The following is a 25,556-nucleotide window of genomic DNA, read 5'->3' on the forward strand; positions in this document are numbered from 1 at the left end:
TGAAGTGCTATTCACGTTTTGCCACATGGGTTAGTTGGACAGAATATAAAAAGCAAAAAGCTCGACAGGCAAATCTGCTACTGGGAAAATGCGACTCCACCCAAACTCGGACTGACACCGTAGCGCACAGGGGTTTGTGTCGACTGGGCTGGCACGTTCATTTCTCGTACGCGCAGATTTGTAGAGTCCCAGCTATTGCTCCAGAAGACGCAAATACAGTCCCCCCGAAAAGCCTAAACACAAATCACACTAGTGTCATACCAGCAACATAACAAAAGCGAAAATAGGATTGGGAGTTTTATTTTGTCGACAAAGCACATTACAATCAAGAACGCAATACAATGATATTAAGGTTGCCAATTTTATCAAACTTAAGCATTACAAACGTTTAAAACACTTTCCACTTTTATAAAACAATTATACAGGCTCCAGGTCGCATTCACTGCAACCTGTAGGATTTCGAAGCCAATAGCCATTCAGCGGCGATGACCGCTGTCTTGCAAATGATGAGCGCAAGACTTAGAAAAACACAAGATGCCTCCACAAACATGTTTGATATCCTGGGCACTTGTGAATTTAAGGGCTTAAACGTTATTAATGTCCATTACAAACACAGGTACAACAGTGGCGTGAAGTGAACAAGAATAAATTGTGCCAAAGAGCTAAGTTTTGTACATCCTCGTTGCGCGCGAGTCTCCAACTGCGTAAAAAGGATTTTGAAGCGCGGTGCTTGCGCCGTCTCTCCAATGCACAGGGCGAGATTTGTGAACGCCATGGATTCCATAGAAAAAAAAACAAGTGCACCTTCCGTGGACTTAAGCCCACCCGTGTAGTTTCCCGCATCCTCGGCTTGTGCACACAAGCGTCATCCCTTAACGCAAAAGGAGACGGCGATTTCCGAGAATTTAAAAAAAGTATGCTCTTTGGAGGTCCACAGTCTTTGCCGCGCATCCGTCACAGTCTTGGTGGTCTGAGTTTTATTTCTACATCCTTTTAGCAGCGGCCATGCAGAAGAACGCCGACAATGGACACTGGAAGGATCAGGCTCAGTGCGGTAGACTGGGGCGCAAAACCTGCTCCGGTGGCCGTGGAGTTGCCAACGCTGCCACTTGAAGCGTCGGTTACGGGAGTCGATCCGTTAGCCGTGGCAGGCGCCGTACTGTTATCCACGTTGGCCATGGCTGTGGTGGAATTATTCTGGGCATCCACCTGTTGAGAGGCGGACAGAAAGACCACGTCAACTGTTATGAAACGGTTCAACATCCTTTTAAGATTATAGGCTACAATGTCATCCCAACGCAGTAGAACTAGGCTACTGCCACGACTGGCAAGTTCAAGAAATGGGTTGTCTATCGATCAAGTAGGTTATCGACCCCACCCTTTTAGACAATAAAAAGACAGAAAAAACAAGACATGGCATGCATGTAAGGATCCTAAGTTGAGAAATCACAACGACTAGTACCAACAAATGAAGAGAATGTTCTGGACCAAAGAAATGCACACAAAATGTGTAGGCCTACTTTATAATCGGAATCCAGGTGACAAATGACATCAAAAACTTTTTAAGGTTTAAATTTTTTTCCTACCGGTCTCGAAATGTGAACGGCCAGGAGCAGGAGTCCAAGGACAGTTACCACAATTTTCGTCATTTTGAGCAGATATGTTTAACCCCCAGCTCCCAAACTTCACGGTGATGCTGAACCCAAAATGCATTATACTAATGAGACGCACATGATTTATACCCCAGTAAAGTCTGACGTATGAGCAGGAGTAGGCGTCCTCCATTCGAAACACCTGCCCAAATCTTCAGCCATTTCTGTGGAGCTTTACGCACATCGAATGTTTATCGCGCCCTCTGTCGTGAGCACAGTGTCATAGCCGCTGGTATGTCACAGCAAAAGGCGTTTGTGCTTATTGGCCCTTATCAGCACCCGTTTTGGGTTCATCGCATGTCTTCCGGAAGAAACAGTGCGAGAAGGACACAGCCCAATACAAGAAACAGAATAATTGTATATTCAAAAGGTTTGTTTGAGCAGACATTGCAAACAGTGTGAAGTTATATTGTTGCCTATTCCTCCATGTTGCTCCGCCGGATATCGGCTGTGAGCCAGTGCCTTGCACGGCTGGGAAGCAAGAGAGCCTCATTCCTTCACCCTGCGCTCTCCTTTACCACGACTCGCTGTCAACATGTCAGTAACACGGGGGATTCAGCACAACCTGCCGCTGCTCCAGCCCCTGGGCAGTATCGGGACACTGTGCTTCTGCCACGGTCAGATTTCCCAATGAAGTTAACCGGGCAGAAGATCCTGGACAGAGAGCTGCAGATTCAGCAGGTAGCTATGCGTCTGTGCTGTGCTAAGTGTCAGTTGTGTGTTGTTTGTTGCCAACCATCGCCAAGACTCAAGTGTGTCCCAAGTTATGGGAGTGCCAGTAGCATAGCTACCCGTGCAAGGACTTAATCCATAGTTAGGCCAACTTGAACGGGACCTTTGGATCCTTCAAATTAAGTTTCAGCTGATTGAAATATTTTGTTGAACTGTTTCAGGACTGTGGATTTGCTCAGCTGTACACCTGGCAGAGGGAGAGGAAAGCCAAAAAAGAATTTTGTCTGCATGATGGCCCGCCCTACGCCAACGGAGACCCGCATGTTGGACATGCGCTCAACAAGGTCAGTCAGGTTTGCTGGAGACATGCTCTCATCACTGCTACCCAAGTCTGCCTTCCTTCTCGCATCCAGTCCCTTTCCAGGGCCGGTTCTGGCTTATTTGGTGCCCTAGGCGAGTTTGATTCCTCCCCCCCCCCCCCCCCCCCCCCTACCTTTGAAAGACAAAAAAAATCTTTCTTATACCTCACAGAACACAAGACTAATATCCTTAGTAAGCTTAACTAAATAGCATCAAGAACAATAACCGTTTTTCATCAAATGGATTTGTGGTTCTTTTTGACAGGCGACCAACACATCAGATTGAGTCGCATGAAAGTAGCTTCACTGTGTGGTGTGTTGGATGTGATGGTGGTGGGGCCCCCAACCCCAGATGAGAGGGAGGTTATCAATGTGTTTGAATTGTAACGTGAAATTGAAATGCCAGGAGAGTGATACAGTACATTTGCATGTAAAATGCATGTGTAGACAATAAGCCTACCAAGGAGGTCTGCATTGATCTACACTATCTACAGCATCACAAAGCATGGCAGCATAACAATTTTAATAAGCTACACATTTGTGCTGTCTTCCAAACCAATTTCATTTCTGGACTGGAAATAGTGGTGCATTTGTGAGTAGGAGAATGAGAAGGGGGCTATCTATGTGTTTGGAGGGACAGGGTGAGAGAAAGGGAGAAGAGCTGTCACGCTATTGAATTTCATAATATACAAAATATAGTAAATAGCCTCACTTGTCTGCTGTGCATGGTTCTGTTACATGATTAATGTAGGCTATGTCATTCTGGTCTGGAAATTAATGTTTTTTTAAGCTTACAACAAGCAGGTAATTCATGTGGATAGAAGGAGATATGGCAGCTAAAATTGTTTTAAACATTGCACCAGTCTTACTTTACATTGCTTGTCAACCTAAGCAAGTATTATGATATCAGGTGGGTGTTAGTGAGTAGTGAGTAGGCTACTAACAGCTACTTTACTGGATTTCATTGCTTGGCATACTTGGCTAATGTTAGCATGCTAATAAGCGATTTCTCTGATCAAAAACAAAGCTCTTTTTCTCTCTAATTCCAAATAGTAACCTCATAACTATTAGGCTTTCCATAATCACAAACGGTTGCTGATTAAATCACATAGTTCCAAAACACCCTCTGAAACTCCTGCATCATGCAATGAGTGGTTTAATGAGAACATAATAATCTCCATCCAGCAGAGCAGCACTACTGTTTGCGCTTGCCCCCTCTGTCTCTCGAGTGAGTCTCCAAATTCAAAATAGACCGCACGCTATCACTCGTCCCGCCCCCTTTCTCAGAACTGTCTGTTTATTGGTTCACAGACTTCCCAGAGACAGTTGGAAGAGATATTACTATTGGCTGAGGGGCGCTTTGCCGTGAGGAGCGCTTTCGCCACTCTTTGTTGATTGCGACTTCATAAAAAAACTTCATATCGCAAAATTACGCATAGGAGAGCGCCATTTCGGCGCCCCTTCTTCACATGGCGCTCTAGGCGACCGCCTAGCCGGCCTATGCTAAAAACCGGCCCTGTCCCTTTCTCTATGTGGCTAGGCGGCTCTTTGTATTTTGCACCATGGCTAATTGGCAGGCATGCTCAAAGTGCAAATGTGTAAAAATAAAAGCCATTCCCAGGATTGATGGAGCTGCTGGAGCCAGTATCTCTTAGTAATTATATGACCTATAGATATGTGGACTCAGCAGGATTACCATGGTCTATACAGCCACATTACATTTTGAAGGTGAGCTATTGTTTGTACCACCTAACTCCACCCCGTCATCACACCGTATGTGCTGTGTTTGTCTGCATGTAGATCTTGAAGGACATCCGCAACCGCTTCGAGGTGATGCGAGGGCGGCAGGTGCACTACATGCCTGGCTGGGACTGCCACGGCCTGCCCATCGAGCTGAAGGCCCTGGGGGAGCTGGGCACCAGTGGACTCAGCCCTGTGCAGATACGCAAGAAAGGTCCGATACTTATATTAGTCGCACACTCAATTTCCAGTTCAATCTCCATTCATTAATTGTGCAGTATCACCATAAAGATGTTGTCAAAACATGGGGCATGTGCATAATGCAGGCATGTTACACTGTGCAAAATGGGAAACGTACAGGCATACATACAACAAAAAGACCAGTGCTTCACATTGAGGGTTTGTGGTTAAGCTCACACTTAAGTTCCCCCTACAGCTGCTAGTTGGATTTGGGGAAGTTGGGGAAGTGAAGTACCAGCTAGTAGGTCTACCACTCAGTTTCTGCTCCTTGGAGAGGTACCCTTCATATTCTAAAGAAACCACTGCTGCAACCACTTGCTGGCTCTTCTTGACAGCATGTTATCAATTACCTGCTGTGGAGAATCTTGGCAGGATATGTAATTTTAAGTGCTACTTTGGCGCAGCAACTAGTGTTTGCCAGAATTCCCTGCTCTCTCTTCATATTGTGATCTGCTGAGTAAGGAAGGCCCACCGCTGCCTCCATGTCAATAATCTTAATCATAGTGCGCCTTCTTGGTAAAGTACACCTTCATCAGTAAATGTAAAAAAAATAAAGAGCCGGAAACTGTGGCACTCCGGTTTCTTATTTTTTACTTTTTCAAAGGCAAATAGACTGCCGGACGTGTTTCGACCTACACAGTCTTTGTCAGGGTGATACCTTCATCAGTGTTTCTCAAACTTTCTCAGACAGAGGACTGATTTGTCCCCCAAAAAAATTCAGGGGACCAACTGTCAACTGAATTGACAAGCTTGCTCATGCTGTAAGTTTTAGGTACTGCAAATTCAGATCCAGATTGCTATTTGTTTACAAGCAATGATGCAAATATAGCCTACTGTACACTAACTTGTCTTGCAAACATTGACTGTAGCAGAAATCCCCTTGTGAACTACTACTTGAGGTCTTTTGTGGACCACCTGTGTCCCTGCACCACACTTTGAGAACCACTGAGCTAGATGCTAATGGTTGTCTGTGTGTCGTCCTGTGTGTCCTCAGCTCGGGAGTTTGCGGAGGGGGCCATATCTCGGCAGCGCGCCGCCTTCCAGCGCTGGGGTGTCATGGCCGACTGGGACAGCAGCTGCTACTACACCTTCGACGGACAGTACGAGGCCGCACAGCTGCGCGTCTTTCAGGAGATGCACACCAAGGTATGGACACATGGACAGAAACGAAATGGTTAAGGTCCACTCCGCACACTGATTAACATTGCAGCACGCTAAGCCCCCCACATTTGGGCTTACATTGCCCACGGGGACCCCGGTTCGAGTCCGGCTGGGGTCATTTCCCGGCCCTGCCCCATCTTTCTCCCCCAATCATTTCCTGTCTAATCTCACACTGTCCTGTAATAATAAAGGCCAAAAAGCCCCCCAAAAATACTTTAAAAAACACACAAAAAAACATTGCACTTGAGGGTGCCGCCGTGGCTCCGTTGGGATAAGGTGCCATACAATAAATCGAGGGGCCAGGGTTCTCCCTTGGTTCCCTGTCTCTCTCTCCCCCTCAATCACCTCCCCAATAAAGCCCCAAAAATATCTTTGAAAAAAACCCAACAATTGGCCATACTGGGACAAATAAAGCTACGGAACTGAACTGTAACAAACCTTTTGTTCTTTCTCACCAGCTTAACTTTTTTTGATTCAGCACCAGTACTTGTGTACATGCATTCTCTCTCTTTTAAACACACACACACACAAACACCCATTCACAGACACACAGACAAGAATAGACAGTTACAATATAATGCAGAGAACATTGGGTTAAGACATGAAACATATTTGAAAATGTGATGAGATGTAGTATTGACGCTCTCTATCCATTGCTCCTCTATTGCAGGGTCTGATCTATCAGGATTACAAGCCAGTGTTTTGGTCTCCTTCAACTGGGTACGTATGGCTCACTTCACTATATCTTTCTTTTTTTTTAAAAGATTTTTTTGGGACCTATTACGACGTTATTGATGATGGGACAGTGTGAGAGGTCGACAGGAAGCGAATAGGGAGAGAGACGGGGAGGGGTCGGCAAGTGACCCGGGGCAGGCCGCATGGCAGACGAGTCCCCTACTGGTTGGCCACGACAGGGCCCACTTCACTATATTTAACTGTTGTATCTGACTTATATTCCCTTCATATGTGCTCACTGAATATCTACCTAAATATTGATATACATAATATAGAAGTAAATATTATTTAGTCATGCAAATATTCAATCAAATCTTTTTGGAGCAGTTCATAGAGCATTAATCATGCAGAAGAGCATTGGGATCTTGAGGGTATGAACCATCAAAATGGTGGTAAATATGATCTCAGTGGTGTCTGTTTGCTGCTTGATGGTACATGAAAAAGTATTGTACGATACGATACGATTATACATTATTGTCAGTTTACACTGAAATTCATTATGTTCGGTCTTAAATGAGTCTTGCTCAGGGATTCTGAATGTGATATGTTTGTTGTTACTGATGAACGGGAGGAATTTCCCACTAACTACCGATCTCTTGGGAATTTTCATTCATAATCGTCTCAAGAGTTCACTCTGGGGACACATGAGGGGAAAATGCTTTGTCCCAGCAGCACTCCTCCGGACAGAAATATCTTTTTAATAACGGGAGGCATCAGCAGAGAATGGGGCAGGGTAGGGGTGGGCGATATGGCAAAAATGTTGTATCACGATTTTTTAACATGAAATCACGATATCGATTTTTTATCACGATCTTCCATCCAAAAAATAAAAACAACAAAAAACAACTTTCATATACTTGCAATTTGTAATTTGCAGTCAATAAAATGTTAACACACTGATGACACTCTCATAAAGTGTACAAGTGGAATACAATAATGTAAAGAATAAAGTGAAGACAACAACACAAGTGAGAAAACGTCACTCTGATACTGATAATAAACATCTTCACTGCAAGACGATCTATACAATTTCTCCACTTTGGCAGATTCGAGACGATATTTTACTCAATATCGCGATTCACGATATAATATCGTCATATCGCCCACCCCTAGGGCAGGGTGGTTTTGGTTTCATCGCACCCTGAGTCTTAGCTAACACTGATGACAATCTACACAGGCACAGTTACACACAGTTACAGTATCCAGGAAAGCAATTGAAGCACACATTTGACATTTAGATGAATGGGATGCACACAGCAACAGAAGATCAATATGAAATAAATATAAAGTTCTGCCTGCAGAGAACAGCATCACGTGCTGCATACACTGGGCACAGGATTGCTAATTCCTCAAGCGAAAGTCAAGTCAAGCCAAAATCTCACCCACATTCTGTGTGGTAGTGGTGCTTTTTTTTGTGTTTTTTTTTCTGGTTTCGACTACACAAAAAAGTTTGATGGCGGCTGGGCGATGACTGTTCTATAAAGTTAGTTTTAAAATCATGCTTCAACTTTGCAGAAGCCCTTTTCAATGACATTGATGGAAAGAACAAAACCTGTTCATCATAAAAATGCTGCTATGTATTTATGGGCATGCATTGATATATCTTTGTGTATGTACAGTATATGATGCATGGTATCATGTGTGTTTATAATCATCTATATAATGTGTTGTGGGGCAGGACGGCTCTGGCAGAAGCAGAGTTGGAGTATAACCCTGAGCATGTCAGCAAAGCCCTCTACGCCACCTTCTCCCTCACTGCCCCTCCACCCAAACTCGCAGAAAGTGCAGGTATGGACATGCAGTAAAAACACAATCCTCCACCCATTGTATTGAACCACACAATATTGAAAAATTGTAAACCATGCCTGTGTTTCACGTCTGTGAAAACCCTAATCTGAATAACATTTCCAGAGCCATCTAATAACAGAGTCACGTCACTCCCATAGACCTCTATGGACCAATCTTTCCACAGCAATGGCGGCTCTCATGGAGCCTCACGGAGCGTTAACATGGAAATCCCCATTGACTTTAGTTCTATTAGAAGTTACTTAGTTCTAGGAGGTGGCCGTAGAACACAGAAAATGTGGTAAAGGTAATGTAATTTGTTTGTACTTAATCTTTGTTTGGTATGTGATGGTTCTGTGTTAGTTTCCAACGAACAGAAGTTTACTGTTAAGACACATTTTAATCTACGCGAATCACATCACCAACCGACTTCCTGGTCCCCGGTTTGCGCAACTCTGTTATTAGATGGCTCTGAACATTTCATTCTTTTTATACTTTTTGCAGAAAGTTAAGATTAATTGGGTTTCAGTTCAGGTGAAATGTTAGGATGAACCTAAAAATAACCTTGCACAAATCCTCATCTTTAAGCACAGAGGCACAATAGCTCATACATCAACGAATTCATGTTAAACTACTGTAGTTCTCTTTCTCGTGTTTTACCAAATATCCTTTTACTGAATATATAAAATATAACTATTTGTGAACCCTACAACAACGTAATTGCACACCATATGGGGGACTGTAAAATGCCAAAACTTTTATCTGGACCTTATTTCGTTTTATATGATTATCACTTTTATGATGATGATTATTAACCGTGCATGCATGTTGTAAATGTGTGACAGAGGGGTGGGAGAATGCCAAAGCCCTGATCTGGACAACACAGCCATGGACCATCCCAGCCAACCAGGCAGTCTGTTACATGCCCAATGCCCAGTGAGTATCCTGGACACACACACACACACACACACACACACACACACACACACACACACACACACACACACACACACACACACACACACACACACACACACACACACACACACACACACACACACACACACACACACACACACACACACACACACACACACACACACACACACTTTGCAACATACCCATGTCATCAAAATTTCAATTCTGAATTCTTTTCATTTGACTTCAGTACTTCAGTGCTTGTATTTGGAAAGCATTTTAAAGGGACACCGTGTGAGATTTTTTGTTGTTTATTTCATGAATATGTGCTACCCATTCACTAATGTTACCCTTTTCATGAATATTTACCACCACCACCAAATTCTTAGTATTCATTATGACTGGTAAAATTGCACTTTTCTTACATGAAAAGGGGGATCTTCTCCATGGTCCGCCATTTTGAATTTCTAGAAATAGCCATTTTTAGCTGCGAAAATGACTTTACTGGGGCCATACTGGAAAATATTAGTTTATTACTTAGTAAACTTTCAATGAAAGATAAAATTTGGCGATAGGCAGCCCAGTTTCAATGAGCAGCATAGTTGCAGTACCTTTTTTTGACAATTTCCTGCACAGTGTCCCTTTAAAGACAGGTCCAGAATGTTGTGGGTTTGTCTATTTACTGCATTTATGTTTGAGTTGAATGGAAGTGTCTTCCTCTTCCAGGTACTCTCTGGTGACGCGGGCTGATGACGGCCAGAGGCTGGTGATGGCCACCGATCGCGTCGCCAACCTGGCCGCAGCCCTGGGCACACAGCTGGACACCCTCACTACTTTCACAGGTTTTAAGAAACATATATATATATATATATATATATACACTTTTGGTCTTTTTATGCCTTTATTGTGACAGGACAGTTAGAGAGGGACAGGAAATGAGCGGGGAGAGAGGGAGAGACAGGGAAGGATCGGCATCGAACCCGGGTCGCCGGTGTGGCAGTCAGGGGCCCAGCCGCTTGAGTAAATAATAATTGATTTGTATCGATGCAATATTTCAATAAGAGTATTGATTAATTGATTTTTGTTATTATTGCATACATTTTGTTAGGCATTTCATTTTGCATGCTGTAATAATACTACTGGTATAACAATGTTCCTCAAATACAATGCATTTGAAATGCTGGCATAAGAAATCGAATGGAATCACCATGAAGTCTCTGATTTACACCCCTAATGCACATACAGACAGAGACAGACGCACACACAAAGACTGGAAATGGCTTTAGAATCGCACACGCACACACACACACACACACACACACACACACACACACACACACACACACACACACACACACACACACACACACACACACACACACACACACACACACACACACACACACACACTGAATGTGTATCTCTGCATGCGTTGTCCAGGGTCGGAGCTAGAGGGCGCTATGTGTCAGCATCCCACCCTGACAGGGAAGGAGGTGCCCCTGCTGCCAGCCAGTCATGTGACCATGGGCAAGGGCACCGGATTGGTCCACACAGCACCCGCCCACGGCATGGAGGACTACAGCGTGGCGTCCCACTTCAAGCTGCCCGTGGTGAGTTGCTGTCAGCATGTAGTTTGTAATGGTGGGGTGGCGTCCACGCCAATGTCTTATCCTGAGCGTTTTGCTCGGTGCGTAATTCCAAGAGCAGTATAATGAGAAGTCAGCTTGTAGTCCTTTTCAGCATGTAGTTTGTATCACGCTTGTGTATCACATGCTAGCAGAGTGTGGCGTGGAGCGTTAGTAAACCTCCCTCCCGAAGCCTCATACAGTATCGGTAGTGCTGAGCTATCGGACTGGCCCTTTAGCTCAGCGATATCGTGCTGTGCCTTCCATACCAATGTGTTGCCTAAGAGGTGGTGAGTTTGAGACCTCGATGGGGTGGACCGCGCGGGGACACCTCAGGTTCACATACACATAACAAAGTTTATGACACAACTACGACCAATGAGAACAGTGGAATGGGCCTCAATTTAACACGTGGAGGGCGTTCGGGAGCCCTAGGGGGGCATTGAGAAGGATACAGTTGGGCGGTGCTTAGTTGTCATTTACATTTGCACGTTTTGATAGTACGGGGAGGCGTGGGCAGGGTTATGATGAGGTCAAGGGGGCGTTGGGAGGCTTAGAATTGGGTCCAGGGAGCGTTTGTTGAAAAAAAGGTTGAGAACCACTGGTGTATCATGATGGCTGTCTCGTCTGTCTTCTCATCTTCCCTTGTCTCCTGCTCCTCCCCGTCCCCTGTCCCCTGTCAGGACTGCATGGTGGATGAGGAGGGCCGCTACACTGAGCTGGCTGGAGCTGAGCTGCAGGGCAAACTGGTCATGGCTGAAGGCAATGACACAGGTACGTGTGTGTGTGTGTGTTTTTGTGGTGTGTGTGTGTTTCTTCTGTCTGTATGTGCCTGAGTATGTGGATTCAATATGGTCAATTCATGTAACTTTCGGTCTATGGATGGTGGAAAATTACACTGTATTTGTTGTTGGAATGTTGTTTGTATGGCAATTGGATGCAATAAGATGAGGTTGCAATAAGACTGCAGCATGTATGTAGGCTACTGTATAAGAATGGATGTGTGTGTGTGTGTGTGTGTGTGTGTGTGTGTGTGTGTGTGTGTGTGTGTGTGTGTGTGTGTGTGTGTGTGTGTGTGTGTGTGTGTGTGTGTGTGTGTGTGTGTGTGTGTGTGTGTGTGTCTGTGTGTCTGTGTGTGTCTGTGTGTGTGTGTGTGTGTGTGTCTGTGTGTCTGTGTGTGTGTGTGTGTGTGTGTGTGTCAGTGATCATGGATATGCTAATAGGATGCAGTAAGATGAGGTTGCAACAATAACATTGCCATTTGCTGCTTGTGTGTGTCAGTGATCTCCATGCTGCGTGAGGCGGGGGCACTGGTGAAGGAGGAGGACTGCGTTCACAGCTACCCGTATGATTGGAGGAGCAAGCTGCCCGTCATCATCAGGGCCAGTCGCCAGTGGTTCATCAACACCCAGAGCCTCAAGGACAAGGCCAAGGTCAGACACCCTCACTTTTTAAAAAACGTTTGCGTCACTATTGCTTATTGGACAGTTGAGAGTATGACAGGAAGAGAGAAGGGGCAGGGCTAGCAAAGGACCCACTGGCGGGACTCGAACCCGGGTCGTCATGGGCATGCAAGCCCATATGTGGGGGGGTGTCGGTGTCTGTGCCTGTGTGTGTATTGGTATCAGTCTCTATATGTGTGGATGTGTCTATGCCTGTGTCTTTTGTGTCTGTGTCTGTATTCTTCTCTGTGTCTGTGTCTGTATTTGTGTCTGTGTCTGTATTCTTCTCTGTGTCTGTGTCTGTATTTGTGTCTGTGTCTGTATTCTTCTCTGTGTCTGTGTCTGTTTCTGTGTCTTTGTCTGTGTCTGTGTCTGTGTCTGTATTTGTGTCTGTGTCTGTGTCTGTGTGTGTGTGTGTGTGTTTGTGCCTGTGTATGGGTCTGTAATCTGTACTTGTGTGTGCAGGATGTTCTTGTGAAGGTGCGTGTGATTCCTGAGTCTGCGCGCTCCACTCTGCTGACCATGCTGGACCGCCGCACCTACTGGTGCATCTCCCGCCAGAGGAGCTGGGGAGTCCCCATACCCGTATTCTACCACAAGGAGACCGGAGAGCCACTCATCAACAAGTAATCACACCCACACACACACACACACACACACACACACACACACACACACACACACACACACACACACACACACACACACACACACACACACACACACACACACACACACACACACACACACACACACACACACACACACACACACACACACACATCTACACACACACACACACACACACAGATGCACACACATTGGCTGCTGCTAAACATTTGGGAATCTAATAATTTGAAAAGAATGAAATTAACCTGCATTACTGCAGCCAAAGTATATTTTTCATTAGTCTTTCCATTATACAGTACTACGTATGTGGTACAGCCTCTTGTAATTGATTGGTCAGCATTGGAGCTACGGTGAGCCTGATTGGTCTGTATTTTTGTGATTGACAGGCACACAGTCACCCACATCGCCGACATCTTTGCTGAGAAGGGGAGCGATAGCTGGTGGGAGGAGCCAATTGAAACATTGCTGCCAGATTCAGTCTTGAAGAAGGTGGGCGTGGGCATGGGTGTGTTTGTACGTGGTGTGTCTGCTTTGCTGCTGCTTGTTGGAGAGAGATTTTGACACATCCTTCATATTCTGCTTAGAAACGTCTATTTTGAGCTAAAAGGCGCGTGTGTGTGATATATGTGTGTGTATTGTAGAGTAAAGCAGGCCCTGTGACGGACTATGTTCGTGGAGAGGATGTGCTGGACATCTGGTTTGACAGCGGAGTGTCCTGGGCTGCTGTATTACAAGGTACGCAGGCACGCACGCACGCACGCACGCACGCACGCACGCACGCACGCACGCACGCACACGCACACGCACACGCACACGCACACGCACACACACACACACACACACACACACACACACACCTCAAAGGGAAACTTGCCCTGATTACACAACATTTAAGTTATGTTGAAAAGAAGATAATGGTGTTGCTGAATATGTTGGAAGAAGTGTATTGGCCTTTGTGATTATATTGTCCATATCCCTGTCACAATAAAACCATGAGTAAATAAATGAATTGCATAAAGACTTGAATGTCTTTACCTAGCGCAATTCTGGGATAATTAGAGGGTTAACAAAGATCTTACCGAATGATTAATAAATGCTTAACAAAGAGGTATTATTATAACATGCTAGGTGTTAATAAATGCTTATTATACGGTGTTACGTCATCGGTCGAATGCTCCATTCATTTCAACGGGGCTCCCCAACGTTCGCACGTCTGTTATTTTTCGATAACGGACGGGTTGGTCTATAACAGACCGCTGTCAATGGCAACAAGACTTTTCACTGCTAAAGCGACTTTTCAACAAGACTCTAATCAGCTGCTATGATAGACAACACCTGTTGTCCTGGCTACCTAGCTGTTGCCTAGCGGTGTTCCACAACGGCACTGTTTTGTTTTGCGCAGCAACAACTTAACATTAAATAGGCCTACAGAAATGTCCCCGCCATGTGTGAATCATTTAAGTATATCCATATAATAAGCGGGTTAACTTTCGGCGAGTCGGTCGCTTTGTGGAATAGCAGCACTTCAGAGAGAACAAGACCCCTCCGCTCCGCGTCGGGGTCTAAAGATTCTCTCTGTCGTGCTGCTATTCCACGGTAGCGACCTTCTCGCCGAACGTTAACCCTTACTTAATAAAGAGGTATAATGAAGTGCTCCATGTTGATTGCATGCATATGAGCTGCTGTGTGTGTGTGAGAGAGAGTAAAGGCACTTGTGTTCCACAGAGGGGGAGGAGGAGGAGAGCTCCACCCAGAGCGAGTCACCACTCAGCTGGTTCTCTCTGCCCAGTGCCCTGGTCCCAGGTCAAACATCCATCCATCCATCCATCACATTTATCTCTCTCTTTCATTCTTCACCATCCCTCTTTTCCCCTCCATGTGTGCCTCTGCTTACCTCTCTCTCTCTCTCTCTCTCTCTCTCTCTCTCTCTCCCTCTCTCTCTCTCTCTCCCTCTCTCTCTGTGTCTTTGTCTCTCCCATACATACACATACTGTACACTTCCACAGACACACACCTGTGTGTGTTTAAGCTCTCTCTCTTCCCCTGTCTGTTCACTCCTGAACGACGGCATGATGTCACTAGCATGCCTGCCTTTTGTTCTCTCCTCCGGTGGATCAACATTTCCTCTTTCTCTCTCTCCTCCGTCGGGACTAACTAACATTCCCTTTCTCTTCCTTTTCTTCTCCTCTGATGAGCAGGTGATGATGTTTCCTTTCCTCTGGCATGCAGGAACAGCAGCTGTGCACATGCACGCACACACACACACACACACACACACACACACACACACACACACACACACACACACACACACACACACACACACCACACACACACACACACACACACACACACACACACACACACACACACACACACACACACACACACACTTCCTCCATCACATACACACGGATGCACACAAGCACACGGATGCACACACGCACACACACACATATGTGGTCAAGTCTGTGTCATAGCGTTGCACAGTTGTTGTGGATTCCTCTTACAGTGTCACACACACACACACACACACACACACACACACACACACACACACGTGCACACACACACATGCACACACACACATGCACACGCACACTAACTATAGTTTTGACCCTTCTATTTGCATAGGGGTTAAAATGAAAACCTCTATCCTAACAGGCAGGGCTATCTCTATCCTGCCCCTGTCTGTCCGTCTGTCTGCTTGTGACCTATTAGGCAACTACTTGAACTGGTGCTGTAAGAGTGAGAGGAGGAAGTGTTGGACAGATGGGATTTAGAAAGTAAAAGTCCTGCCAAGTAATCCTTCTGTCTGTTCTATCAATAGGGCGGCTTTGTTGCCGCTAACTAGCTGATGCATTACGGGATCGTTCGGTTAATTCAAGTGGCAGTAGTAAATACAGCAGCATGTGGCTAGACTTTTACTTTCCACTCCTGTGGTGTTCACCGGGGCTCTAAATTAACACCAGGCCAAATGCTGGTGAAACTTCATTTTGGCTAGTAGAAAAGACCAACTTACCTGCCACTTTGGCCCATTAGTGAGTGTCTTGGCTGGTAAGATTCCATTACCAGTACTAGCCATTTGGCTGGAGGTGAAAAATGTTGATTTATGGCCCTGGTGTTCACCACTGACCATCTTATATCTGCGTATTTGTACCACTGTAATGTAGTATACTCGAAGTCTGGGCCCTTTGGTATTGGGTTTGATACTGTAGTTATTACAACTTTGTGGAAGAGGGCTTTTTCTGTTGCGGACCAAAATATGCAGTACTAACAACTGTGGCTTCCTGTCAAAACTATGGTCTTGAACTTTTTCATGAACTTTCACAGGCATAATGGATATTCTGGCTTTGTAATTTTCAGCAACTTCTCTCCCTCCTTCCTCCCTCCCTCCGTCGTTGCTTGAAAGTTACATTATTGACGAATTATTTATTCACTAATTGTTCTTCTCCATCACAAACACACAGAGTCGGACCCCAGGGCGGATGTGTACATCGAGGGGAAGGACCAGCTGGGGGGTTGGTTCCAGTCATCTCTCCTCACCAGTGTGGCTGTGCGCAAGAAGGCACCTTACAAGTGCGTATACTATACTGTGTAATATACTGGAATGCAGCCATGGTCTAAGGTTAGGGAGTTGGACTGTAGCACTATGCGTTTCGCTTGCGCTCCGTCAGGTTCACCTGACATTCACCTGGCAAAGCGCAAGCGAGACGCGTTGTTCACTAAATAAAAAAAGCAGAAAAATTAAGTCCACCAGTGTGTGGTGATTCTTCTGGTTTGCCTTATATTAAGCTGTGAAACTGACAAAGCACAAGCGAAACGCGTTGTTCACTGAATTAAAAAGCAGCAAAATTAAGTTCACTAGTGTGCGGTGATTGTTCTTGTTTGCCTTATATTCTCTGTGTGCATGGTCTGGCAGGACTTTGGTGGTGCATGGCTTTGCCGTGTCAGAGAAAGGAGAGAAGATGTCCAAGTCTGTGGGAAATGTGGTGGACCCAGAAGTGGTCATCAACGGTTGCAAGGTAAGAAGAATATCGTAGCCCCTTAACACACACCAGTCACTGGAAAGACTCTACTACCATACAGTAGTACTACACCACCTATGACCGTGCACAGGACCTTTAGTAATACATTACCACTTGGTCATTGTCTTTCTGGTAGCAGCTAATTTGTAACAGGGGTCGTGTCTTAAGGTGCTAAAATGTGGACGAGAATAAGCAGGCATGTGGTGAGAGAACATAACACACATACACACACAAGCCTTCAATCAAAAGACAATTTTCTAATATGGCAACATATTAGACAATAAAACTTTTTGAATCTTGAATGAATCTTGAATCTTTGAATAAACAGATAAGTTGTAGAGGTCTAGCAAGTCTTTAAGGGGGTGATAGATTGATGCCTAAAAATCAGCCTATAACAGAAATGGCTGCCCAAAAGATGGAATTACAGAGTCATCATGCAAAACAACCGTGGTGATGGAGGCAGACAAAGGCGTATTAAACAGCAGACGTCCACTTACTAAAAAAACCTCAAAGTTGTATGGGGGACAAATTTTCACAGATAACTCTAGGTAGTTCACCTGGTAGCCTCTTCAACAATCCACAGAAATGCCAGTAACAAGATCCAATTAACCCCATTTCCCCCAGGACTCCAACTCTCCTCCATATGGGGCTGATGCTCTGCGATGGTGGGTAGCCGAGTCCAACGTCTTCTCCGAGGTGCAGATTGGCCCCAACGCTCTGAACTCGGCCCGGGACAACATCAACAAGGTATGGGGGTCTAACCTGTCTTTCAGCCAGACTGATTGTTTTACTGTATCTATTCATTTTACTGCAATACAACACATACTGTAAACTGTATTTTTCCTGCTTACTCATTTGTTTTTGTCTTTTTTTGGGATCTGTTGTCACTACTGACTTGATCTTTAAGTTTCACAACAAAACCTAAACCCATATACTCTTGTCAGAAAAAAACGTCTGCACACTTGAAATTCTTTTTTTGTTTGATTATTATTTCGTGAACCTGAAGACTAGACATAGTTGAAACCTCTTACTGTTTTTTTGCTGTTTCTCACTGGTTCTTCCTCTGTGTGTCTCTGTGTTTGCAGTTGAGGAACACATTTAAGTTCTTGCTGGGGAACCTCCAGGGCTTTGACCCGCGGACACAGGCTGTGGACCCTAAAGAGATGCACTACATAGACCAGTACCTGCTCCATCTACTGAGGGAGTTTAGCATGAAGGTATGTGTACAGTGCAGTCTGTTCATGTATTTGGGAATATTCAGTGTTTTGGGAATATTATGTGTCTCCATCACATATTTCTTTATACCCTGTGGCTCTCCCTCTCCCATCTCTCTCCCTTATCATTTTCTTTATATCCATCATAATCGTAACTTCTGATCTCGACCTGTGCTTATGCCCCACTTCCGTGGAGAAAACAATGAAGTCAGCCTGCTGTCAGCCTAGCAGCAGCAACATTGCAGTCGGAAATGACAACATGACCTTTGCGATGCAAGACATTTCTGTCGTCAATGACTTCTTGCGACGAGGCCACAAGCACAAGAGAGGATGGGAGTTGCGAATGTGTGCCTATATTCACAACCTGTAACCTCTCTATCAAGCCACAGAAATTCCATAAATTTACCAAATTGATTACAATTCAGCATGCTACGATTAAATTATCCAACCGTTATTGTAATATGTGTAAACAAAGATTTTATTTACCCATGTGCATGCCTTCATGATCACAGTGTGCTGAATGTAATAAGTGACTAAAATGTGTGTGTGTGTGTGTGTGTGTGTGTGTGTGTGTGTGTTGCCCAGGTGACTGATGCCTACACAGAGTTTGATGGGGGACGTGTGGTACGACTCCTGCAGAACTTTGTGTCCAGTGAACTGTCCAGCTTCTACTTCAGTGTCATCAAGGACCGGTAAAAACTCACACACGCGCACGCACACGCACACGCACACGAATGTGTTTGTGTCCCTTGGCAATGCCATGGCCCATGGACTTCCTCAACAACATGTATATAAATATACTGCACTATACAAACAAATATACTGCACATATACGTACTGTATATTTATTATAGCGATTATATATTATTTATTTATCTGTCCAGCATAAGCGTTCATCATGGACATAATGCAAAGCAGCACACATGCATCCACAAATCATCGTTCATGACTTTCCCTCCCTCGACTTCTTCTCATTGTCCTCCATCTCCTCTCTGTGCTGTCAGGTTATACTGCGATGCTGAAGACTCGTTAGGCCGGCGCTCGTGTCAGACGGTCCTGGAGGAGGTCTTGGACGGGGTGAGCCGTGCCATCGCCCCCATACTGCCCCACCTGGCGGAGGAGGTGTACCTGCACGCACCTGGACATGACGGTAGGTAGTACAAACAAGGGGTGCTTTTCTCAAAACCATAGTTGCTAACTGCATTAGCTACTTTGTTGATTACTGTAGTTGCTAACTGGTTGACAACTACGCTTTCGAAAAAAGCCCACCCCAGGGCTGTAGTACTCAAGTCCGGATTTACACTTCTGCATGGGAGCATGTGTTGAACGTTCAGTGCTGAAAGCACCCACCGCCTGGCGGTCAGGAGAAACCAAATAATACTGGAATATGCAAGGTGCGGCCTCTACTCTTCTATTGTAAGGTAGTGTGCACACACATAGGACAAGTAGTATGGCAAGCAGTCTGTCTGCTGGTGTATTTGGGAATATTCAGTGTTTTTATGTCTCCATCCCAACTTTCTTACCCTGTGGCTCTCCCTCTATTCATCTCTATCTCTCTTAAGATTTAATTTTTGTATTAGGACTTGTATATTTATTGTATTTATTGTATTATTATTGTATTTATTGTAAAGTTCTTTGGACAGTGTGTGCAGTGGGTAAATATGCTACATGAATAAAACATACTAATCTGTCTCTCAGATATGTGAAAAGTAAAAGTAAAAAAAGAAGAACAGATTCCTTCCAACACTGGTGACTAATGACCTTATTAACCAGTAACCAGTAGACCTGTGTACTTCTCTTCTCATCAGCTAACTCTGTGCTGGTTGGATAAAAATTGTGGTGGGTTCTTGTTAGGTTTGCTGTGTTTTTCAAGTATCGCAGTCCATCTAACCTCATTAGGTATAATGGAATAACTGGTGTGATGGCTATGTAATATCATGTGCCTGTGTTATACAACATGAATGTACTTTTCCTTCTCCTTCTCCTTTCGACACCTCTGCTCTCTGTGCAGAGGGTGACACGATGTTCCAGAGTGGCTGGATCAAGACCAGCTCGGTGTGGCGTCGGCCGGGATTGGAGGAGGCGGTGGAGGGGGCGAGTGCCATCCGGGACGCCTTCTTGTCCTCCATCCCCGGACGCAACGCCGCAGAGTACGAGCTGATCATCGCCATCGAGCCCGGCCTCTTCTTCGAGCTCATGGAGGTGAGCTTACTGTGGCAGAGGAAGGGAGGGGATTGAGGGTTTGACCCACATGGTTTTTTGGAGTGTGCAGACCTACCTCCTTCAACTAATAATAATAATAATAATAATAATAATAATAATAATAATACTTTCGTTTTATATAGCGCCTTTCAAAACACCCAAGGTCCCTTCACAAGGTATTCTGTAGGAGAGTGTGAGTGTGTGTGCGCTCGTCAGTGCATGAGCGTGTGTGTGAGTGCATGCAAATGAACTGTCTGACACTTTTGTCTGGCAACTGCAAAAAGTGTTTTTGGATGTGCGCAACCTACCCTGAACTACAGCCACTAATATGCAGCCTTATCTAGACTGTGCGTTAATGCGGCCCTGCATGTGACTCCTTGTTCTTGCATTGCTTAAGGCCCTGTGTAAGGTCATAGCAGTGTGGTACTAATGGTAGATAACTTTTAGATGACTATTAAAGTATTTCACTGGTGGAACGGCGCGCATTATGGGGCCATACCTTGAATTTACTTCTCCTTGTGACACCTGTGATGCCGTGTGACTCCTTGTTGTTGCAGTCTCTCCAGGAGGAGCCCACGGCCACCTTCTCCCAGCTGACGGAGCTGATGATGGCCTCCCGCGTCACCCTCACCAGCTCGCTGCCACGAGACCTGCCAGAAGATGCGCTCATCAGCCGCGGATCCTTCCTCATCAACCTGGAGGGTACGTACACTCTAAAGCCCTATTCCGACGGTACTAGTTTTATGTATGGACAGACATGAGGGAATGTAATTTTATCTCAGGACGTCGGTAATAGAAATGGCCGATTGGGACTGGATTAAAATACCTCAGTAAACGAACAAAAAGTGGGAGGGGTAACTCATCATGCACCTGTGACTGCACTTGTTGTCATGCGCATGCCAACTCCACAATATACTCTATTAGGCTACTGATTTTTGTATTGCGAATCCATGGAGGCATTTGGTCCCGTGGAACAATTTTAATAGTTGCCTGTTGGTTTACTAACCCATCAAAATCCATTCTAATGCGTCTGCATGCGTGTCCTTTCATTTGGAGAGTACGTTTGACCATGCAGCCTGATTTTGACAGCGAACACTGCTTGGAACAATTCCCAAAAACAAAACTAACGGTTTACTGCAAGACTGTAATGCTTGCAAGCCCGGAGAGATTGGTTAAGTGCACGAAAAGCACAATATATTCAGACATCTTTATATGGGGTCGCATTCGGACGGGATTAGTATTACCGAGGGTAATTTCCCCGGACCGCTTCACAGTAGGTAAAACCCGCGGTGAAGTTTCCCCAGACATACTCCGCTATTTTTACTAACATGGCGCGTTCGGACGGGACTAAATTTCGGGTGCATTATTACTTTATCCCAGGTCTCCCCATTAAACTTGTCCCGTCGGAATAGGGCTTAAAGAAGTGATACTGTCCCATTTTTGGAAATAAGCTTATTTTACACCTCCCCTTGAGTTAAATAATAGAGTCTCCTAGACTTTCAACCGTTCTCTGGGTATGGTTGTATAAATTTTACCTCCAAGCTAACAGTTAACATTGAGTCCTATGAAACCAGTTAGCCGCCAGCTGGTCTCATAGAACTCAATGTTAACTTCTAGCTTGGAGGTAATATTTGCACTGCCATACCCAGAGAACGGTTGAAAGACCAGGAGAACGGGAAAAACCCTATCATTTAACTCAAGGGGAGTTGTAAAATAAGCTTATTTCCAAAAATGACACAGTATCACTTTAGGAAGTACTGTGTCAGTAATGGGAGGGTTCAGTTTGTCCTGGCCACTTTGGACCCGAAGGAGGCCAGTTCATAGGCCTTGCACATTCAGCCATTAAACAAGCACTCTTCATGCCACAATGTATTGCACATACACTTTACAGATACTGTACGTACACCAAGTACACAGTTTAGAAGTTTCTAGAAATGTCTACCAGTTTAGTAAATAAATGAAAACCACTGATTAAGAATGTTCTTCACCCCCAATGAAGAATGTTATTCAAGTTTGATAAATGTCTGTTTTATTTCATGTGTAATAATAACAGTTTTAGGTTCCCATCAAATCAGTCATATACTGAGGACCAAGGTGAACTGGACCGTGGTGAACTTAATACTGTTTCGTATTTGCCCTGTAGGTGGTGTCATCCGCGAGGAAAGCTCCTTCACCGTAGCGGCACAGCCCACCTCCCTGTCCCGGTGCCCTCGCTGCCGACGCTACACATCGGATTCGCCGGACTGCCTTTGCTCACGATGCCAAACCGTCCTCCAGTGATGACGTCACAATAGCATCACAGTTCCTCTTCACCCTGGCTTGATCTCCTCCTCCTCATCCTCCTCCTCCTTTCAGCTCCACTCCATTACAGAACTGAAACTTTAGTGCCACCAGGGCTGGGGCTGGAGGATAATTTGGGAGACCATCCCAGAATGCCACTTCCTGGGTGGGTTCCAGAGACTGAGTAACTTGATTGGTGGATGAAGCAACGAAGGCGCAGGGCAGAGGATGCAGAGTCATGCTACTTTATAGGACCCAAGATTGAAAAAAAGCAACGAAAGCAAGGCAATGGAGTGGGAGGTGAAATGGAGGGGCTCTCTGTGAATGAGACTTGTCAGTTCCACTTTTTATTTATTCTGCTGAGTGGGTTTTGTTGGGCTCTGAACGCAGTTTCACTTTGTTTTACCAAGTCAGTAATGACTGGACTGATCTAAAACTAAGGCTTTTGATATGTGTATGTACTGTATATTAAGTTTATGTATCTGGTTGTATGCACAAAAAGAAATGTCTGTGCGTGTGTAATGAGAGTTTGCTGACCATGTAATATTTTTAATGAAAAAGGAAAGGGGACCGTGTGCATGTATGAATTTCCGAGTGGCTTTTTGCTGAGCACATAAAACACTACTCTCTTCTTCACACATGACGTGTCCTATTCCGAATACAAAAACTGTATGCTTTCGAGGCACTATGATGTGTTTTTGGTTTTCTTGAGGGATCACTCAAGACCACTGACAAGATAAGGAGAAATTGACAACTAATAGCAAGTGCATCTGCATATCAATAGAGGATGCAAAAAATGTCATATCTGCTGATCAATTCCCTTGCTCACCATCAGGTTCCTACTAGACCTCTGTGTGTGTGTAAGTCTGAATCCCCCTGGTGGCGCTCCACAGACCTGGAGGTCTGGGAGAATATAGCAGTTTTCCATTTCGGCAGTCAAAAAATAATCTGAGCATTCATTGCTTCAATATCAATGGCAGCTCGCATTGAGGAGTCGTAGGCCATATTATAGACTATATTGATACTTCCGATATCAACAGAAAACATTTTGAAAGAATTTGTTGATTTTGAAGTAATACATGCTCTGGTTATTTTTTGATGTAATCCTGCTACATGCTCACAGACCTAGTAGTGGAGCTCACCAAGCTGCGTGGAACCAAAGAGGTTGGATATATAATAAGAGGGATAGAAACAAGCTCACTCAATGCAAAAGCGTGTGCTCAAAATTTGGTTTCCTAAGGGGGCGTTGTCCCTCCTTCTTGTTTGCACAAGACGTGCGCTACCGCCATCTACAGCGCTAAGGGGACTCCATTTATTCTCTACCTCAAGACTCCAAAGGTCTCCTAATCGAAGGTCTCCTAAAGGGGCGTTCACCTGACGTAAAGTGGATACCGGAAAAGAACCCGCCTGCTTTATCTCACTCTCATACAGATTCTCTGGTGGAACTACAGTTTGGCAAGAGCCAGCCAAACCATCAAGGGGGCACAAATATCTTTTCATTAGTGCTTCAGTATGCCAACATGTCTTTGTTTTAAAAAAAGACATGCCAGATATTTTTTTGAAGTTGTTAGTTGAAAATGTCAAAAAAAGGGACTGAAACTAGTCAGTCATCATTTGATCTAAAAATTCAATCTTCCCACCAAACCTCCACTAGGTTGTTTCTTCCAGCCAGTTTCTCTCTGCCTTATAGGTTGGAAGAGGAATTGCCAATACAAAGTTATTTTATGTTCCTTAAAGGCCCAACATGGGAGTTATGGAAGCCCAGATATCCTTGATGCTTTGCTGTCAGATGTTCACTTCACTCTTCAATATACCCCTGTAGATTTCCATGCCACGTTTTGGTGTTAACTCACCTGTTTAATTCTAACTCAACAGAAATAAAACCCCATTCATTTTCAATGGGGTTTCATTTCTGGTTATTTAGAATTAAACTGGTGAGTTAGCGCCAAAACGTGGCATGGAAATCTACAGGGTATATTGAAGAGTGAAGTGTGTGGGGTACCAGGTCAACAAACAAGAACAGCTGACAGCAAAGCATCAAGGATATCTGGGCTTCCATAACTCCCATGCACTGTTTTTGCCATTGACTTCAATGTTAAACGCATCATGGCCATTATGAAGACAGAGAATGTCCTAACCAAGTATTGACCATTGCATGTTATGTAGAAAGTACCAAATTTCAACTGATTTAATGTGACCCGAATTTTGATGAAGAAAAATGTGATTTTATAACAATATTCTAATAATGCGAATTCCCCAATTCATGGGTTTTTTGAGCTGGAAGGCCAACATATATAAAAAGAAAAAAAATAATGATTGGAATAGTCAAAAAACTGGGCCATGAATCTACAATCCATGACAGTTTAACATTATTGATGGAATTATGGAAATAAATCAACTTTTTCATGGTATTCTAATAAAAAGGCCTGGAGCTGTATGTGTAATGTCGAACTGTGCATATACCAAAACTCATTCCTAAACCTAACCTGTCTGTGAACAATGTGTGTCCACCAGCCTGTAAACATGTCGAACTGTGCCTAGACCAGAACTCATTCCTAACCCCAACCTGTCAGTGAATAATGTGTGACCACCACCCTAGACCACTCAGAAAAGAAATCTTTAGTGTAGTGTAGAAGTGTAATTTATAACTCCTCTACTTGTCATGCAACAAGTACCATTGTAATGATGGCAGAAAAAACATCAGGTCGATTGGAAATGAAGATTGCCCAAAATGTGCTGCTGTGCAACATTCGCTTAGGGGGTGCGCAAACCACATAGAAATGTAAAAGGGGGTGCGCAGGGGGGAAAGTTTGGGAACCGGTGATCTAACCCCTACACTCCATGAGTGACAGAGGAGACGAGTGACTCCTGTA

The 25,556-nt window shown here is 44.6% G+C and overlaps 1 protein-coding gene across 4 annotated transcripts; it reads left to right on the forward strand.

Annotated features, from left to right (window-relative positions):
• The first annotated feature begins 1,950 nt into the window (after window positions 1–1,950).
• On the forward strand, window positions 1,951–23,364 carry iars2 (isoleucyl-tRNA synthetase 2, mitochondrial). Of its 4 annotated transcripts, XM_063183795.1 has the most exons (25): window positions 1,951–2,333; window positions 2,546–2,668; window positions 4,484–4,637; window positions 5,658–5,809; window positions 6,495–6,544; window positions 8,238–8,347; window positions 9,190–9,280; window positions 9,989–10,104; window positions 10,703–10,872; window positions 11,571–11,661; window positions 12,169–12,320; window positions 12,795–12,955; window positions 13,346–13,448; window positions 13,601–13,694; window positions 14,685–14,762; window positions 16,430–16,538; window positions 16,882–16,984; window positions 17,612–17,734; window positions 18,073–18,204; window positions 18,787–18,893; window positions 19,206–19,351; window positions 20,213–20,403; window positions 20,547–20,579; window positions 20,961–21,105; window positions 22,547–23,364. In XM_063183795.1, exons 1-25 carry the CDS (start codon window positions 2,079–2,081, stop codon window positions 22,681–22,683), a joined length of 3,126 nt encoding a protein of 1,041 aa, XP_063039865.1. In that variant the 5' UTR covers window positions 1,951–2,078; the 3' UTR covers window positions 22,684–23,364. The 4 variants fall into 4 exon arrangements, with proteins under 4 accessions (XP_063039865.1, XP_063039866.1, XP_063039867.1 ...); XM_063183796.1 differs by lacking the exon at window positions 20,547–20,579; XM_063183797.1 differs by lacking the exon at window positions 14,685–14,762.
• The last annotated feature ends 2,192 nt before the right edge of the window (window positions 23,365–25,556 follow it).

This window comes from Engraulis encrasicolus, chromosome 19, assembly GCF_034702125.1.
Source record: "Engraulis encrasicolus isolate BLACKSEA-1 chromosome 19, IST_EnEncr_1.0, whole genome shotgun sequence".
NCBI classification, from domain to species: domain Eukaryota; kingdom Metazoa; phylum Chordata; class Actinopteri; order Clupeiformes; family Engraulidae; genus Engraulis; species Engraulis encrasicolus.

Bases quoted from the DNA above. Each gene is read 5' to 3' on its own strand.
- iars2 (XM_063183795.1), top strand. From the start codon at position 2,079: ATGTTGCTCCGCCGGATATCGGCTGTGAGCCAGTGCCTTGCACGGCTG. The intron at 6,545-8,237 runs GTACGTATGGCT...GTTGTGGGGCAG, and splicing joins TTTTGGTCTCCTTCAACTGG to GACGGCTCTGGCAGAAGCAG. The intron at 16,985-17,611 runs GTAAGAAGAATA...CATTTCCCCCAG, and splicing joins TGGTCATCAACGGTTGCAAG to GACTCCAACTCTCCTCCATA.